At 37.9% G+C, this 19,984-nt stretch overlaps 1 protein-coding gene across 1 annotated transcript in view; it reads left to right on the top strand.

Annotated features, from left to right (window-relative positions):
• Positions 1-5,966: 5,966 nt before the first annotated feature.
• eys (eyes shut homolog) overlaps positions 5,967-19,984 on the top strand; it is a 106,667-nt gene continuing 92,649 nt past the window's right edge. The window contains exons 1-5 of the mRNA XM_049736222.2: positions 5,967-6,751; positions 13,025-13,817; positions 14,879-14,995; positions 17,780-17,970; positions 18,568-18,698. Coding sequence (XP_049592179.1) covers positions 6,749-6,751; positions 13,025-13,817; positions 14,879-14,995; positions 17,780-17,970; positions 18,568-18,698 — 1,235 coding nt within the window. The 5' untranslated portion in view covers positions 5,967-6,748. The remainder of the gene's footprint in view (positions 6,752-13,024; positions 13,818-14,878; positions 14,996-17,779; positions 17,971-18,567; positions 18,699-19,984) is intronic.

A 19,984-nucleotide genomic window follows, 5' to 3' on the forward strand; every position in this document is an offset into this window, starting at 1 on the left:
ATAGTTGACTGGATGAACTTGTGCAGTTTGGCAACCCTGAATTTAATCTAGCCCAATTGCTTGGGCTCTGCGCTTATTTTTAAACAGAAAAAAAAAAGTATGAATTCCAGGTTGAATAAAGTTGGGACCCGGTAGAAAAGGAAATACAAATGGAATATGATGATTTGAAAATGTTTTACTCAATTGAATACCCTAAAAAATGTTTTTTAGTGCTCAAACTGATTAAGTTTATTGTTTTCCTTTCAAATATTCAAAATGTTTTAATGTAATGCCTCAAACATTGAAAGAGCTTTAGAGACTACTCAGGAACAAACAATATGTGTGGGTAGGTAAAGAGTAGCTTCCATATTTTAAAGACCAACATTGCAGAAAGGGATTTTAGCATGGATTATGCAAATTTTGCGGTCACTGAATGGCTAAAATCTTCCCTTCAAAAACAGTTACAGATTTCCTGGATTTGCCCATTTTTACAATTGTGCCCCTGCCCCTCTTTCCAGCATTACACTCACTGGCCATCCTCCGGCTTTTACCTGGCCTTCTGAGACTCCAAGATTTTTTTTTTTTTTTTTTTTACTTCAGCTTCACCCTGACTCAACAAGACAATTTAATGTTGCTGTGGCTATAACGGAGGTGGACGTTGGTGAAGTGCTGTCCCAGGAGTACACTAAGATTGCATCCTTCCCCTCATGCAGACTCTCTCCAACTGATCTACAGCAATGGAGACAGAGAATTATTGAAAATGGAATGTTGGTGCGGCATTGTGTGAACTGATCATCAAAAAATCTGGAATACGTTTGCTTGCCAAACATTTGACTTCCTGACAGGCTAGGTGAGTGCCATTTTTCTTTATTGGTTCACACTTGTGAGTTCTACGATCGTCCTGGCTCTCAAAATGTTAAACCAGATGCACCGTGTCATCATTTCTCACCAGAGGGCGTTAAGTCAGACGCTGACCTCATTCTGCCTCCTGCCTGTTTTGTGGCCTCCATTACCAGGAAAACAAGTCAGTGGTCAAGAGAGCTCAGGAGGAGCAGTCTGACCCTGGTAATGGCATTGTGATTGTTTGTGTGCCTGACTCGAAAGAGAAGAAAACAATGGGGCCACTTTCTAGGGCCCCAGATATTTTGGGGGCCCCTGTGATGCCACCCACCAGCTCCAGTCAACATAGTAAAAATCATTCCCTCCCATCGTCACCCCCTGAAATTATGTTGGCCCAGATTTTGGTGTGACACTTTCCCTGGCCAAAACCTTCAACCACAAAACTTCTTAAATAATATCCAGACAGTTACCAGTAACTAAAGCTGTTGACTGTTTAACTTTGAGGATTGAACACATCTCTATGAAGCAACAAAAAGTTTTATATTTGCTCTATGATGCCACTGACTGTATTATTTGTATAAAAGCTCGAGTGTGAAATCCACAAACCAACTTCTTGAATTGAAAGTTTGTAGAAAAGCTTTTAGCAGGACTGATTTATCCTGTTCACACAATTGGGTCTATTTGTGGTTACCGCATTAAAGTCTCTATTTCCCCCCATCTATTGTATTGTGGGATTTATGCTAACCCATATTTTCATTTTAGAATAGTTACAGCTTTAAAGCTTCTTCGGAGCTGCAGTTTTCTCAAAATACAAACACCTTGCTAGAACTTTGTTTTGTATTCACTGGATTCGGTGTGAATTTCAGAATAAATCGATAAGCTTTGCATTTATTCTGAAAAAAGATTCCCTCTCGCATCCATTTAAATACTCTAAATATATATAACTTTTTTGAGCTTCTCAAATGTGAAATCTGCACTATTGCACTGTCGTGCCAACATAATCTTTATCGCGTTGTCATGGAAACTGGGAATTAAAAAAAAAGTAAAAAGTATTACTTTGTCCTAGTGGAGATGTGCCGTGTTGGCATGAAAAAAGATATGTGCACATCCTGGGGATATATACTGCTTTTTAGGATGTATGATATGCAGGGACTTGCCATTGTTTTGTTTTGTGTTTTTGTCATTCCAGAATTCGTCTTCATTTGATTGTTATGCAGCAACAATAGTTATGTGTAATGTTTCCTCTCTTTTATTTAGAAATCATTTTTCAGCAGTTTTTGATATGTTCCTTTCTTTTTAACATGTTCTTTAACATCTGCTTTAAAGCAGAGTTGTAATTGCAATGAATGGCTGCACTGCATGTCAATACAATCAAATACAAAAGAATGATGTTTTAATAATAAATAAGCAGCAGAGCTGAAAGGGGTCACTCATAGTTTTGTTTCTTTGTAGTGTAGGGAACCTAAAATAGCTTCTTGACATTCAGCTTCTGCATGAGTAAGACACAGCCCGCTGTTGCTGTGTTGCATAGAGATCATGATGGTTAAGTCACAAATATTAATGAGTATAAGCGAAACTATAAGTAGATTTTTTCAATCATATATATATATATAGTCATTTGTGACGTTCTTTCAAAATCGAGATTCGAAAGGAAGGTAAACAAGATTTGTTTTTCATCAGAACTTTAAAGCCAAATAACTAAATTCAAGCATACTTCTAAGGAGAAATAATGAACCAATTCTCCATGGAGATATACTTGATATCCTTTAAATCATTTTGCTCGTAAACACCTTTATTTTGGGGTTGAAATCACAATAATAAGTGACACAGCAGGCGCTCTCGAGTGCAGTTAAAAACAGAATATCATTGCTTAAGGCAAGGTGACGGGTCTAATAATCTGCCATCCTTTATGTTTAATATTTAAATCCCAAGGGTGAAGTGAGAAGGGTGGGGCGTCCTTGTTTCTAGTGTCCTCCATATTCTAGTATGAATCCAATGCACTGTAATCATGCAGCCCCTGTTTTCCATTCGAGTGTGATTGATTGGGGTCCAAAGAAATTGAAATTTAGATGATAATGATATACAATTTTAGCATTGCAGTATGCATCATTTCTGTTGTTATTTGTGTGTTTATTTGCCGTATTTCACATCATTGAGACCGTTGTCTTATTTACTTAATCAATGGAGGGAATCTCAGCAATTCTCCCTAACATTTAAATTCGGTCAGTTTATTGTGAGGAATTGTAGTTGAAAACTCCTTGACATGTTGAACAGATGGTATGTTCGTATTTTCTGTCAAAAATGCAGCATTTCCGCTTTAAATTTGGAGGGAGTTTTCGAGGGAGGGGGCTGCGGCACGGAAAGCTCTGTTGCTAAATGCTTGCAGTTTGCAGTTTGGGATGAAGAGCGAGCCAGAAGAGAAGTTAAAGACTGAGCGGCACTTGATTGCGAGCCAGTGACCTGCATGGGGGCGGGGATAATGCGCTGCCAGGGCTTTGAATGGGTGAGAGCGCTGGCAGCAGAATTCTGGACAGACTGGAGCCTGGCCAGGGCCTTGACAGGCACCCTGGTCAGGTTGCAGTAGTCCAGACGGCAAGTTATTAGGGCATGGATGACATGTCTCAGTGACAGTCAGTCAGTGATTGACATCGTCTGGAAATTATTTTAAAGGGGCGAAGCTTGACTTGGTTTTAAATGATGCAGTGGAGTGAGGAATGACCACCAGTTTGTTAAGAAATATATCGCCAATCTTCCAGAACAGCACCTTGTAGGCTAAAACACAGGAACTCTGTCTTGGTGCCCAATGACCCAATAACTTTTTAGTTAATCAATGTTTTCCCTACAATGGTAGTAATTTCTTTCTGTCACACCTTTCAGGACAGAATTTCATACAAGAATTATCTCTCTTTCAGTATAGTTTTAGTACCTAAGGGATGGTGTAGTGCAAAAACAACAACATTTGTATCGATTTATATCAGCAGTTATATATGTGCAGTGTCTGCACTGTGATTGTCATTCTCCAATTATGTTGTTTGGAATGCACGCTCACTGCTTTATGTTTAGTGAACACAAACGTGAGCTTGAGTTCATTATTCAGCCGCTGAGCACTTGTGCAACAACTCATTATATTTATATTCAAGAGGGATCCTGGTATTTCTCAGCGGGCTCTATGCAGCTGACTTTGTGTGCATAACTGCGGGCTTGATTAACAAGATGATGAGTCAGCATATTCCAGTACAAAGAGCCTCAAGCCCACAGACTTTTTAACCTGCGGCAATGTCTTGCAAAGGACTACAAATAACTGCTTATCATTGGATAAGGACTTAAGAGTTTCCCAGTTATAATACACTTCGACTAAAATGAATCATTAAGTAAATTTGCATAAAATCAAGGTTAGCTAACATTCTGTGTGTCAGTTTAATGCTTCTGTTACACTGTTTTTTTTTTTTTTTCTTGATTTAAGACTTTGGACTGACTGTCTTCAGAGAATATTGTTGCACACACTGCATAATTGAAAACAAAACGGTCACAACGGTGAAAGTAATGTCTTGAAGTGGTAATTTAGGAAAATGTTACACCCGGATGACAATGATTGCAAATACTGCTCAAAAAATAAGATGACATGAATGAAGTGAAGATGTATGGCATGACAGTATACAATTGTGAGAAGACATTTTTTAGATAACAGTCATACTTTGTTCACATCGGATATGGCGATACGATGCAAATAGTTTCCACTGCTATACAGATAAATGCTTGCTTTTGTGGGTTATACATTTTCATAAAGAAAAAAACAGCGAAGGTCAATATTTCTACACCTAATGAAGAGGCCTTAAGCTGCAGGAAATATTGCCAACGTTACAAGCCAAAGGGCAACTCATTAATCTAACCACAGTGGGGGATGCAAACTGAATTCACCAGTTTAAATGTCTTTGACCAGGATAAGCATTGGAGATAAAATATATCAAATGCTAAGGTCACATGTTTTATATTCATGTATTTTGATGAGATGGGCTTCCCCAAAATTGATTTTTAAATTACTGTTAGTGTTCAGTCATCAAACATAAATCATCAATCATACAGACTCATAAAATACAAAAATAACAATTTATCTAAATGAAGAATTTGAATACAAACTCACTAGATAAAAATTCACATTTTTAAAATGTTTAACTCTGTCCATGTGGAGTAATTTAGTCTAGACATGTGAAATGAGTAGGTTGCACCCCAACAATCCCTCGACACTAGATTGTCCTGTAGTAAGGCCCTTAACCCTCCACTCATACGTACTGTTGCTCAGCAACACTTGGTAGAAAAGTGATTGCAGTGGCGCGGTGGGGGATGTGCATGTAACTTTTCATTTAAAGTAATATAGGTCATTGTAGAAAACCCTCATACACCAGCTGTCAAAGCAGCCTCAGAAAAACTGAATGTGAACTTCATATGAGCACGGTAGAATCTTGCTCTGTGACAGCAAGTGTTGGATTTCAAATTTACATGACCTATAAATAATTTATATTAATCTCTTTAGGTCAACTGCATATATTTCTACAAATAACCAGGCATCTTGGATGGTATGTCTGTTCACTAATAATCAGTAGTAGAAGATCCTTATAGGATTACAAATATTACATGTAGATCTACACAAATACTGGCTTTGCACAGATATGCAGTGACAGCATTTCCCAAGCTCCCTAATTAGTATGTTACAGTTGCGTTTGTCAAACGTTCCTGCTAATTAAACAAAAAAATATATACATAGTTGTTCTTTAATGAGCTTTGTGGGTTTTGATGAGTTGACTAAAAACAGTGTTCCCCAGAATTCAGTGACAGAAAATCGGAATGTTGTCAAAGAGCAGTATGTTTAAAGTTTTGAAACAGTACCAGTGTTTGTTGACTTTATGAATGTAGTACCGTTGGTAGGCCTGCAACAACAATTACTACAAAGCTTCGTTTTAACAGTATATTATTTTGGATTACAGTACATGCCAGTAGGATAACTGTGTTATGGTATTTTGATATTGTTTGTTTGTTTGTTTGTTTGTTTGTTTGTTTGTTTGTTTGTTTGTTTGTTTGTTTGTTTGTTTGTTTGTTTGTTTAAATTCTGGAAAAATATATTGTACCGAAAGATTTGTGACATAACATGTAAGGTAGACCAGCAATTTTACATCACAATCTTTATTTTGCCGCAGGGGTCATTTTTCTTCCTGCCTTCAGAAACCTGCCAAACAACTGAACAATAAAATATATATCCTTTTTATATTTTGTTTGTTTTGCTTCGACTTTACACTTCCATATTTCATTAATCTATTGACTTCATCCTAGAGATTGTTTCATTACGGCCAATCGAATACTATAAAAGTGTGATTATACTAACTAGTTGAATTTTTCGAACGGAACAATACATATATATACAGTACACCCAATGCATGTACCATGCGTGAAATTTAATGTGTTTACTTCCAATAGTGTATCACATAGAAAGCAATGAGGCCAATCAACTGATTAAATCAAATCATAGCCATATCAGCAACAATCATCTGGTTTATTTTTATGGTCCACAATTTGTATTTGTTTAGAACACCAATCCCTCCATATATGCCAAAAACAAATTTTCATTTACTGAGATGTTGCATAAGATAATGGCTTGGCTTGCCTGCTGAATAATTGGTTAAGCATTATTGAATAATCAATCAGGCAGGCTGTATCTCCGCCCTGTTGCGCCCCATAGGGTCTCTCCCCTACAAGCAGGCACGCCTCCAGTCCTCAGCGTCTGATCACATCTCCTAGCAACGGTTTGATCCTGAGCTCTCCTAAATGGCTCAGCTGTCCAATTCCCTGGGGAGTGACACATCTCAGCTCTGAATAAGAAACTCCACAAAATGATGCTGCAGGTTGGCCGGGGAGGTCGAAGATCTTTTTGGACCTAATGGTGAGCATGCTTCCCACCTGCAGAGATTTCATCTAAATGACAATAAACAGACGAGTGCTCTGCATATACTAGCAGATGGCCCTACAAGTCAGATTACCCAGACATGCTAAATCCTAGGCCTAGCATTTGTAAAAACAGAGGCTAGACAGACATTTTGGCTGGGTTTATTGCTAATCTGTTGTTTAAAGAACACCTTATTTTTATTACCAAGAGCCTTCTCCAGATTAGTTCAATAGAAGTAGCTCCCAAACGCTCAGTTCCTTTCAAATCAAACTGATACAAACATTGTTGGAATGTGTCTCCTCCACCATCAGTAACAGTTTTAACATGTTTTGATCATGATGCAGATAGCCGTAGAATGGTAAAATGTTCAAAATTGACAGAGCATTAACCATATCAGGAAAACGAGAGTATCCGCTTATTTATTTCTACTGTTAATTGCCCCCTTTTTCCTTTCAAATGTCAATAAACAGCACAAGAAGATGTTTGAGTTGTGATAAAAATATAACTGCTGTAAATTATTTTAGACATAGGCCAAAGGAACAACAACAGAATTGCTCAGACTCTCATTTCCGGTTACCTCAGTATTTCGTGCAGCAAAAGCCCAAATGAAATTATTAGTGTATCCCAGCTATACCCAGTGGACTGACTGCATGGCAAATTATGGCTTACAGTGCTGGACACCTGGATAGACAGCTGTAAAACATTATTCAGCTAGATAGATGTTATAGAAATGTGGGCTAATGTTTTAAACGTATAATTTTCCATTAACCCAGAAGAGTTTATATAAATATGAAAACAAAATGAAGATTACAGATTTTCTGTAGTTTTTTTGTTGTTGTATTTTTTTTAATAATAGTATACAATTTTACTGATTTCGATTTCTGGACAGTTTGCTCTTACCCAACTGAGCCATATCATAATTTCAGTTGCATTATGCAATTAAATGTTATGTATGATGATGAACTGTGCCACATCTGAACATTCCCTACCCAATGGTAGTACAAAGTTGGCAAAAACACTGAAGATTGTACTGACTGTAATTGATGCAATAATGTGCCCAGAGTTGTTTGAAAGTCACAAAGCAATTTTCTGGTGTACAACCTTAAAAACTAGATCATGATTATGTGACTGAGATGTTGCTTATTTTTCATGCTGGGATTTAAAAGTTGTATGCGTTTGAAAAAACAGATGTATAATATATTTAACCCAAAGGAAAAAAAAAAAAAAACTCTAAATTGTAATGACTCTTTGCCCAGAGTCCCAAATTCATCCGTAAGCACAGTAGGTGACAACAAGGGGACTATTGAAAATATTGTGTAGCGAACAAAAATGAACTGCTGTTAAAGAGAAAGTCAAAGTGGTGAATTCAGAGCTTCGGGTGAAATTATGTCGCTTGGAGTCTAAGCTAAAATCAGTCAAATGTTCAAAAAGTCTTTTGGACAGCCTTGGAAACCTGCAGCTCTTTGAAATGTTCCATGCAGTTGAGAAAGGTTTGAAAAAGAAAGAAACAAGAAAGTACAGCTGGAAGTCACAGACCTAATCATGTTATTCCACACAAGCGTAGTTTGATTTTTGCACTGTTGTTTCACACCATGGACTAAACACATTTTATTATTTAGACATTTGCCGCTCCAGCTTTAAAAAGCTATGCTAATTATTTGGAATGATGGGAATTATTCGCCTTTGTTGGCGCAAGAACCTCTCTGATTTGAATGCCACATACTATTTGCTGGGCAAGTCACATTATGGAATGTCAGTCCTGACCTTTGCCAGTCACAATTTTCAATTGATTTTCAAACTTAAAACAACAAATGTATCTTTGCCAGTGACAGAAAGCAAAGTTCACTGAAGTTGAATAGTGTCGCCTGCAATCATTTTTGTCACAGCTTGTTGTAACTGTTCTCTCTTGTTCCATTACTCTCTGCCATATTTCAAACTGATCCACTGTCAAAATGCCTTTTTTTTTTTATAGATGCTTTTTGGAAGAGCAATGGCACTATTTACTCACTGTGAAATGTGTTTCCTGTGACTAATGTGTCACTCACCTTTAATGTGACTCAGCAGTAGAATGTATTGACAATAACTTTGGTGTCACTGTGTGATCTTCAGTGTGACACAGGCTGCAGCCTCATGATGCTTAGCTAACCAAATGTATTGTTCTAGTTTGTCCATATTATGTTAGCGATACTCAGAGTATTTATTTTAATAACTGCTTTAATAAATTGAAACTTGTGTACTTATGCACTCATCTTAAATCTAGATTTACAAAAATGTTCAAATTCAAATTTGGGATTTTACGCAAATCAGTTAAATATCAATTAAAATCGATTGCCGTCTTTTGTCAAAGCCTAACAACAAGACAACAAGTGATTTGTTATCTGTCTAATTAAATGTGATAATGTGTCTTCCTTACGGTGTCATCGGTCAGGAGAGGATTTACGCTGCCTCCCTTGATCAGTTGCTCTCTGTGCACCTATGTGTTAGGCATCCTGGGATGCTGGAGTCCTAATGAAAGCATCAAACTGAGAGGAGACAATTACTTGACTCTCACATTCCTGACCTTGCTTCTGACCCCCATGGCCCTTATTACTAGAGCTATTCCTCTATGTGGACCAGTTTAATCTCGATCAATACCAATATCTTTAAGACATCATAGTATTGACCTTCGGTCTCTTTGTTTAGATACTATCCAACAGTATGATTTCATGGATTGACATTTTACATAATTAATGCATTTAGGGCTAGTGATTGTGGTTATTAGAGTCCCAATCGAATTTATCTTTGATTAGCATTTTCTTTGATTCTTTGTCCTCATTTTCCTAGATATTGAAAAAAAAATATCATTTTTGTACTGGTCACAGTCTCTCTTTTCTGGCATTCATCGATTACTCATACTGCTTGTCAGTTTGATGTCACTGTGCATGGGGTTATAAAAGTGACTTCTTTGCGTCCCAGCTCACGCTCGTTTGTTGGAGTCGTTGGATTGCTGCCATGGTCAGCTTGTGGATATGTGCAGTAGATTTGCACCTGCTATAATCTGTTGTATGATTTGTAAATATTGTTTTTAAAGCCACTTTTGTTTGCCTCCATGGGATTTCTTGAATTAATATTGTTAAAAAAAATAATGGTTTTGAAAACCCATCATACGTTTTAGGATTCAATTAATCTACAAATGTACTAAATTTAATATGAAATTCATCATTTACTCCAGTTAACAGGGAAAAGAGTACTGGTGCAAATAATTAATAAGCACCTGAGGGGCCCTTGAATTTAATTTGCTCTATCAGATATTAAAATTTCACTTATGCTATATTTAATCTTAAAAATATGTATATATATATATATATATATCTTAAAAAAAAAATGCACCCAATGGATGCATCTTGGACACATCATCAATTATACTGTAAACCGAGGGTCTCAGAGCAACAGATACCCTCATCTGTGCAAGGCAGTGTGGATTGATCAGACCCTAACATATGTCCAAGCAGCTTGCTCCATCGTGCTCTTCGGCACAACCACCTACCAGCATTTTTCTGTTGCTTCACTGATGTTTTGGGCAGCTTTGTTCTCAAGCAAACATCTTAAGTCATTGAGAATAATGCTGGGTGACATCATGAGCACGGTTGGCCTAAAACGTAGTTTTTTCTCTTTGCAATAAATTATTCACAAGTTTTTTTCATGATTTGTCACGGTATCCATTGTTGGCCTTTGGCAGAAGGGGCTAATGTGTAGTGGAGGCTCAAAGGGCTACGAGGGTTCAGCCCCTGGTCGACCATAAATGCCAGTACATTCCATCTCGGCATGTCATGTTTTGGTTTCCTTCTCGTTTCTCTCGCGCTGATCGACTAGAGTTCAAGAATGCTCAAATCCTGTCCTTTCGTCTCCATTGTGAAACTTTGTTTTTATTCTAATAAAAAGTTATGTATGCTATTCGCAATGATTGTTTGTTCCTCCAAAATTTGAAATCTATGAAACTAAAATTTAACTGTTCTCATTCCTTTCGATTAGTTTGTAAATTTAAATTACAAATGAAGCGGAGAACTATATTTAACACGAGCAAAGCCAACCCGAGACAATTACCCGTTGGCACAGGTTGCGCTCCTGCGTGATGACTACAGGTGTTTAATTGAGTACACAGAATCATACTGCCTAGTCTGGTGAAATATTCTAATCAAATCTAGCCTTTTCACAAACACACTCACTTTTGGGTAGAGTGCTGAAAAAGTGGGGCAGAAAAACACTTTGAAAGCTTGCAAAATTGCATTAAAACTTTGAGTTCCTGCAGTGCCAAGAACTAAAATCCAAACATGTGAGTAAGGCTTTCACAGCCTTATTATATCGTGTTATAGTTTAACAAAAATCAATCAATTCCTTTGATTAAAAAATAGCGTGCTGCTTACACGTGGCACACATGATCCACAGCCTTTTTGACAATGTTCTTTATTTTATTCGTCACTTTTCTGCAGTTCCACTGTCAGCATTTTTTAAGGAGTCATTGACACTTTTTGTTATATGTTGAGCGCATATGAAAATGGCCTGAGGGGCAAAACACTGTGTAGTCTGCGTTAACTCATCTTCCAGCCAGAGACTGCGGTTCAGGCACAGATGGTGCAGAGAAGGAATATTTTATCTGGCATTGTCACTCTCTACAGAAATGTTAGATCAGCTGAAGCTGCTAAGACACGCTTGGTGGTCAGCAGCACTACATTAAATGCACTCGGATAACAACTCCGCATGAAAAGCTGAAGAAACCACCCTATGAATCCTCAGAAAAGCACTATTCCTGTTATTCATGTATTTTCGTGTTGGTCTCACAAAAAAAGAAAAAGAGCCTTTAGATAACAGTTGCCTTGTTTTGAATTAGGAATTTAGTATATTTTTCACTGTGATCCACTTGATAGCTTTGGGTCCAAGATTACTGCTCAATTTTTGTTCAGTGCTTCTACAAACAAGTGTGTGGCAAACACTCGATAGAGCATCATTATTAATTTAATGACCCCATTTGCAGCAAGCATTGCACTGATACCAGTCAGCTGAAAAATGATGATCTGAAATGAATGAGGGCCAATGGTGATCATATCAGGACAACCCTATGGTTTGTTCACTTCAGAGATTAGGCTGAAATGACAAACTAATAACATTTCAACTTGTGAACTTTGACCTTGGGTGAACTCTTGAAGTTAAGGTCAGTTGACATTAAAAAATCCTTCACTGAACATCTATTTACTTGCTATACAGCATTAGATTTTTCATTTGTTTGATTTTGCTGTGATCTCAAACTGAAACACAGACCCTAAAATGTTTAATCTATGAAAAGCTCTCATATTAAACAAACAATATGGCGAACACTGTGTCCTATTGGTCTGATTTGCTTGGTTGTGCGAATGAGAGTGAGAATCGCAATTGTTGCAAACAAGAACCCACTTGCACTTAAGAAAGATGATGACAACACTCAGAGAAGGCCTGCAAAATCACGGTGAATCAGTCTAAGGTGTGGTTGATAATCTTCCACTTCAGGCAGGAAATCAGTTTTTCTGTAACCCCACTCAAATAAATTGCTCAGAAAAAACTCTTGTTTTTATGGGCCAACAATGCAGAGATGTTAAATTGTGACTAAGCATCAAAACCAAACCAAAATCTTTGGGGAAATGCCACCAAATAATAGAAGTTCGAAGATCAAAACCAATAGATCATCAGCAAATGACAGATAGTAAATTACACACACTCACACACGATCAAAAATGCAGCAAATGATTCCTCTATCAATAGATATTGCCATTGTGTTTTTGAATTAGCCTCAATATTGACAGAAAAGAAAACCCACATGCCTGCCAATTTGAAATGAGGATTGATTTTTAACATTAGGTAATACTGGTTGTGTTTACATACTCGTATGTCAAGATATAGTACTTGTGTCTGACCTCTAGTTCCACTGGAGGAAGATTGTTTTGTTCTGAGGCTGGTTGTGAGACAGTTCCTCCAGCAATCTTGGTCTTTTCCCAGTTGCAGATGCCTGGATGCTGTCCAAGAGGCACCAAATTGATTTCCGAGTCACCTCTACTGGCTGCTCTTAAACTCAAGGAGCAGCCACTCTAATTTGAGGCTGCCGTGGATGGCCATCTCTTGAAGTGAGCCTGGGCGTGCATGATAGTTTATTTGACTCCAAATAACCCTTAGGTGTGAATAAGAGTGTCAATATTTGGATGAATAATTGCAAGAGGTGTCATCTACACATGATTAATTCAAAGCTGTGTCATTGTCCCCCAGGTATTCCTTGGCGCCACTTCTTTCCTAGAATCGGAGAAAAGAAGCAACATGAAGACTTTAACATTTTCCTTGACTTCCATCTATGTGAGCTGCTTGGTCCACATGAGCTTCTGCCTAACCAGTTGCAAAAAAAATTTTGCACTTGAGTGGCACCAGGACCAAATCATCATTCAAATGAACTGGACACTCATGGAGAATATGTGTGGTAGTATTAAAGAATGTTGGGGTTCTGGTAGAGATGATTTGAATGTACCAGTTAACCTACCGCAGATTTGCCCACTTCAGTTGCAGCTAGGGGACAAACTGTTGCTCGTCCCGGATGAGACACTGATGTCATACGGTGTCAGGCTTCTCAACGTGTCTAAGGACAATTTTGAGAGTTGTTCCACGAACGGACTCGCAAGAGACCAGTTGATTTTCCCTCAACACATAAATAGAAGCGAAGAAGTGGATAGCAAGTGGCTTGAGCTGGGTCACCGCTACTTCATTGGTCTGCATGACGATGATACCCAGCTGTGTAAGCACGGCTTAAGGCTCAACGTACTGGTCAAGACGCAACTTTGCCAAGCCTCCCCTCTGCTTCCACTTTGTTCTGGAAAGGGTATTTGTCAAACGGACAATTTGGAGGACACATACTCATGCCGATGTCATCGCCACTACTCCGGGAGGTTTTGTGAAAAATTTGACCCTTGTTTGGATAATCCTTGCAAAAACAAAGGAGTGTGTTTGAGCAACGGCTCTGCAGAACTGAACCACAGAATGTACAAATGTCTGTGTCCTCCACATTTTACAGGTAAAGCAGCTGGCTTTGAAAAAACATTTAATTCACTAACAGCTTTAATTAAACCTACGTAAATTAAAATTGGCAATCATTACTATACATTTTATGTCCATTTCATTCTGCTTGCATTTATCCAACTGATGCTTTTTGATCACCTTGTTGTTTTGTTTTATTCTGTTGGCTTTCAAATTTATGCAACAACATTGAACAGTGAATGTGGGAATGAAACAGCTTTTGAGGACAATCTCACCAAATTGGATGAAAAGCCAGCAACTGGCTGCTAACAAAAATAAAAGGCCTTGGCTCAAGCAAAGTTTTCTTATGGGGTGGTGAAAATGTCTATTTAGAGAACAGCTTCTGTTCTGTTGCACCTAATTTGCTCTTTTCTTTTTCATCATCGACAATGCAACCGTTTGCCGTACAGCTCCAGTTGCAGCTACTGTATGTCATGATTTTGGTTTTAAATTCAGACTACAGATATCTACATATGAATATGTTTCAAAAAATCTTGCTTGACGAGCAGAATTTGAACAGAATAATAGAGGAAGCAGTAACACAGTGCGTATGAACTTTTGGACTTAAGAGTAGTAGGTTCAACACCCAATGCACTTGATAGATGAACTGCAGAGAAGCCTTTGAGCAAAAATCTGAACCTCCAAATACTCAGGGTCATGACACGGTTGTGCAGCCCCCTCATTCTGTTGTCTCTTCTCAGTGCAAGAGAGTTTACCCTCAGGGATCAATAAAATATAATAATAATAGAAAAATCAACTTAAATATGCACAACGAAGTTAGTGAGAGAATTTTTCACTTAAATTCTAGTGTATGCCTTCCTCCAGTCCACTGATTTATTTACCAGTTTAATCAGCATTGAGCTCTTATCAGATCAATTGTTAAATGCAAAGCAAACAAAACTAATGATAAATAACTTGCTTTTAAAATAACATATTTGTATTTATTGCCAATGTGTACTCTTTGAGTCTGCATAATCACTAGCGCTGACATTTTGTATAAAGATTTGTATATGGAGGAATATATTAATATCTCCAGCTCCTGTTTTCTCATCCTCTTAGGAACAACCTGCTCAGAAGTTATCGGCAAGGAAAACTGCGACAGAGTATGTACAAAAGGGACGTGCGTTCAAGTGTCGTCAAACTCCTATGCGTGCACCTGTGGTGCAGAATTATCAGGTAGGCATTTTAGCAAATATTACACCATGTCACTCACCTTAAAAGCCTCTCTCGCTGGAAAAGGTCAAATCTGAAAAACGTCTGTCCAAGACCAGCGTTTCCTTCCAGGCTTTAAACTTGAACCTACTTTGTACTGTATTTGTCATCATAATTGCAGCATCCACTTTAAATCAAACACTTCAGAAGTCAGCGTTACGACTGCTCATATATGGCTGTAAAAAAGCCATGAATAGCTGCTGGCTAACGGAGCGTGACGTAGTTTATAAAACACGGGTTTACAGCTACTAATTAAAACGTCATTTATATTACATTGTTCCTACTGATGGTATTATATCACAAGTTTGATATTGCTCTGAGTTTTTAAATATTGGCTGGCTCGTGTAAATTCAGTTTTGATTTAACTCCCCAATATGATGAACCTATGCAGGGTCTCACATCAATGCGGCTTAACGCTCCTTTAAAATTCTTTATGAGTTCCTCATTTTCTTGATTCAAATGACTGGGAGTGAAATGTAATGTAAATATGTCTATAATATTTTTACCAGGTAGTTAAGCGAGGAGGACAAGCAGGGAGTTTTTTTGGACTGCAATTGAAACTGAGGCAGATGCCTGCACAACACATTTCGTACACAGACAAATGACATTTGCTATCATAAAATAATTTAAACAATGATTATCATTCAGGGCCACCTTCGTGTTTTGAAAAGAGGAATCAAAATATTGGAAATACTTCTATACGATGCAACTATTAAAATGCACTGAAGGTGAACATTTTCTTTAATGTTTAAACGTACATCCAACGGTTTAATATTTTTGTACCTCATGCTGTTATGTTATCACTCTTGACTGTAAGCAAAACATTTTTACGTCCAGCATGTTTGTTCGGCTAGGGGGGAAAAAAAATATCGTTCTCCCCTTTCGAATTGCTGCTTGTCAAGTAAATGCTGTGCATTTTATCACATGCGTAAACCTCCAAATAAATCGATGCTTGGGAAATTGTGACTACCCTGTAAATATTGGCAGATCAACTAAATATGATACAAAACCTTTGTGTACGTAGCATTGTATGTTTTCCTTTTGATACTCTCTGCTTTTGTGGGATAGCAAACTATTTAGGGGGGCGTACTTGCTAATGTCTCTAGCGTGTCGACTCCTCAGGGTGCTTTTCCATTGTCATGTGTCCCTGCTGTCCCATCATCTTCTAGGGAGTACTTTGGAGCATTTGCTTCCTCCTCCTCCCCCTTTCTGCTGCAGTTTCTTCATTAATCAAGCAAGAAGCTGGATGTTGCCTTCTCCATTGGCGGTTGCCCTCGTAGGCCAAAGTCTATGTGCACAGAATAATGAGCCAAGCTCGTGGGATGTGTGAGATGAGATTTCTTTTTGTTTTGACTGTCCTCTGCTTTACATCAGGGCTATCTAATTTAAATATTACCTATCATCCCTATTAGTCCATTTTTATTTTACTGAGATGTTGATTGTCTTTATCTCAGTTTCATTTTGTTGGCAGCAAAATATAATTAGTATCAAGTGTGCAGTCATCACCCCTGTTAAAAGTTAAAGTTAAAGTCCCAATGATCGTCACACGCACATCTGGGTGTGGTGAAATTTGTCCTCTGCATTTAACCCATCCCCGTGTGATTTTGATCCATCCCCTGGGGGAGAGGGGAGCAGTGAGCAGCAGCGGTGCCGCGCTCGGGAATCATTTGGTGATCTAACCCCCCAATTCCAACCCTTAATGCTGAGTGCCAAGCAGGGAGGCAATGGGTCCCATTTTTATAGTCTTTGGTATGACCCGGCCGGCCGGGGTTTGAACCCACAACTTTCCAGTCTCAGGACTGTTAACCAATTTAATTACACTAAACAGAGATGCATTGAGTCTTTTGTAGTGAATTTCCACAGTTAAACACTGCATTCATGAGGGTATGTAATATGTCCTTTAAAAGGCAACAAACGTATTTGGTCATGTATTTCAATGAATGACCTCTCCCAAAATGAAATCCGAAGAAGAAAACAAAATGACACCTTTGAGCAAGTACTATATACTAAAATTTATGTGAAGTTATTTATTGTAGAAGAGGCTATGTGTGAAGACTGTAAAGGAAACTGAGTTTATGGAGTGCAAAATGATCTGTGGCTCAAGCAAGACCTGAAGATAAATACAAGAAGATTGATTGCCACAGAGGTTACCATGAGTTACCTCTGGGACAGGGGCACTTGTATGGCAGCGGATGGATTTTAGGAAATGTGCATGGAAAGATTCCCTGCAAAGATAAGTGTCTAGAAAGAGAAACATGAAAAGTCTCAGCATGGACATCAAAATTAAATTAGTCTCACCTCTAAACTAACTTTGTCCTTTGTATGCCACTGTGCACACATGTCTATTTTCTATACTGCTTGTCCTCATTGGGGTAGTGGCTGACTTGGAGCCTATTCAATCTGACTTTTGGCACAATCATCATTTAGAATGATAAATAAAACATCACAATGTCTTAAAATTAAAACTATAAAATTTTAAGGAAAGAAAAATGCTTGTTGGTGTTTAGCAGTGCAGTGACTTACAACACAGTACGGCTCACGTTGACGCTGACCCAAATGCTCATTTGTTCACCTGACTTCATCGCATGCAGTCACAGATCAACAATTCCAGACAAATGCATTTGTCTTGCTTTTCACGTCATCATCATTTTCCATGTTTTTCTATCCAGCTTAAAAAAAAAAAACTACAAAAACAGCACAAATAGCTGACGTGACGACATCGTAAACGTCATGTGTTCTGTTTTGCAGACCTGCCTTGTGAAAGGAAATCTAGTTGTGATCCAAATCCATGCAGAAATGGAGGCGCATGTGAGGAGACTCCCACAGGTCTGGTCTGCCATTGTCCTGAAAGCTTCAGGGGCCTCTACTGCGACTCTGCAGCCACCGTTGATTGCTTGTCAAATGCTTGTCAGCAGAATCAAATTTGCAGTGCAGAGCATGTGAGGACCCAATTTCCTTTATTTGTTTTCTATAGGACATGAAAATGAATATAGCCTCTTGAAATAGGATCAAAAGGCTTTATTCTAAAGACATGAGCAGAAATTAATACTCCCTACTGAAGATGAACAAAGGGAAAGAATGGTTGCAGCAATTGTATTCAATGATAGCACACATTTCAAATGTGCTCTTTATTTATTTATTTTTTTCAATAGGAAACATAGACGTGCAAAGACAGAGGTGGTTTGGGGTTTCTGGCTCCTGTTCCTATTCCCATTGATGCACTTTTTTTTCAGCACACTTACCTTTTGTTTGTTTTTTGCTTCTGTTTGAAAGTCAGTATGTGGCCTCGGTATTAATAAAGTTATCAGCATTTGAGTTGGCGAGTGTTTGAATAGGCAAAAGAAGGGACATTGGTTTATTTGAGGAGTTAAATTTTTAGCTTCCACTTAATCCCATTTGAAAGAACAAAGACTAATTTTGGAATTCACTCTAGGAATAACAGTACAATTTTACCATTTGAGAAAAAGCTAGCTTTCAGTCATGTGTGAAATCCAGACGTTTTCACATGACCTGGTTTGTTCTGGCCCTATGTGCAGGCCTCTGAATGTATGTGTGCAGATGGTGAAGTGGTCCCAGCATGCAAGAGAGGGCAGCGGAACGTGTGCAACCCATCACCGTGCCTCAATAATGCCACTTGTGTGTCCAGGGGACATGATTATGTGTGCAGGTGAAAAACATAAAACACACACAAGGATCTCAAGCTGACTGTTCTTTCTTTTTGACTGACTGGAAATATACACAGGCTGGATACAATTTGATCACATTTCGTCACCACCCTTCAACGTGAACACACTTTTTCACTTGAATAGTCAAATTAGCCTCCTCTGGTGATATTCAAAATATGTTTTAAAATAAAGCTATAACAATTGCTTGCTAAAAAAAAAAATGTCCTGCCTGTGTCCTTAAAGTCATTCTGATTTTATTTATCTGCCCTGTTATTTTCCATTATTTCCCCAAGCGAACTAAATATCACTAAGTGTGCCATTGCACAAGTTAACATCGTTCTTTTTAAAGACAAACATGGCACTGTTGTTTATTTTGACATTCAACTGAGCATCAAATTGTTTAATCAATAGCTACAAAATGTGCATCCTCTGGCAATTTTGGAAGAACTAAAGCTGTAGCCAGGGGTGGATGGAGCAAAAAAAAAAAAAACTCTGCCCTGACATTTTTGGCATAGAGCAGCTCCTCATACTGTTACTATTTTCTAATAATGATTGGAAAAGGCTAATTACGTTATTACTCAGTTTTTATAACGTGCACATTCTCTTATAAAAACTCGTAAATTTTTGGGGGAGGACTGGAATGAATTACAGTCATGGCATTTTCATTCATTTCAGAGGGGAAAGATGGTGTGAGATACAAGTGTGTTGAATTAAGACTGTGGGCACATAACAAATTTAACTCAAATCTCAAGACAACACTGTATAATCGTTTTCTGAATTCATATCAGGAAATGACAAGGCCACACAAAATAGTGTTATAATTATTTTAAAGTGGATAAAGAATGTGTTGTAAAATTATCACTTTCTGAACAAAAATTTAGTGTTTAACTTTTTTTAACAACTAATAAATGTAAAGCTCTTTCAATACTCAATCTTTTGAGAACAATATAATAGAAACTGACATAATGTGGTTTTGAAACATGTCTTTCACCTCGTAACACATTGTTCTTTAAGATTATAATGTTCTTGTAGATAAGATTCTTCTTCTGTATTACATTCGTCTTGTAGCTTATATTATTTCATTCTCCTCACCAGTGCTTGGTAGATACTTATCGAACTGAAACCTTATTGTTCCACAGGCAGCATATTCAGTTTAGTGATTAATACTTCTTTGCAGTGCCATTGGATAATACTGTACATTTTCAAGCAAAATGGATAACTTCATGAGGAGGGAACACGTCTTGTAAAATTAGTAAAGTAGGAGCTGATTTTACTAAAAGGGAACGAA

Source organism: Syngnathus scovelli, chromosome 12 (genome assembly GCF_024217435.2).
Source record: "Syngnathus scovelli strain Florida chromosome 12, RoL_Ssco_1.2, whole genome shotgun sequence".
NCBI classification, from domain to species: Eukaryota; Metazoa; Chordata; class Actinopteri; order Syngnathiformes; family Syngnathidae; genus Syngnathus; species Syngnathus scovelli.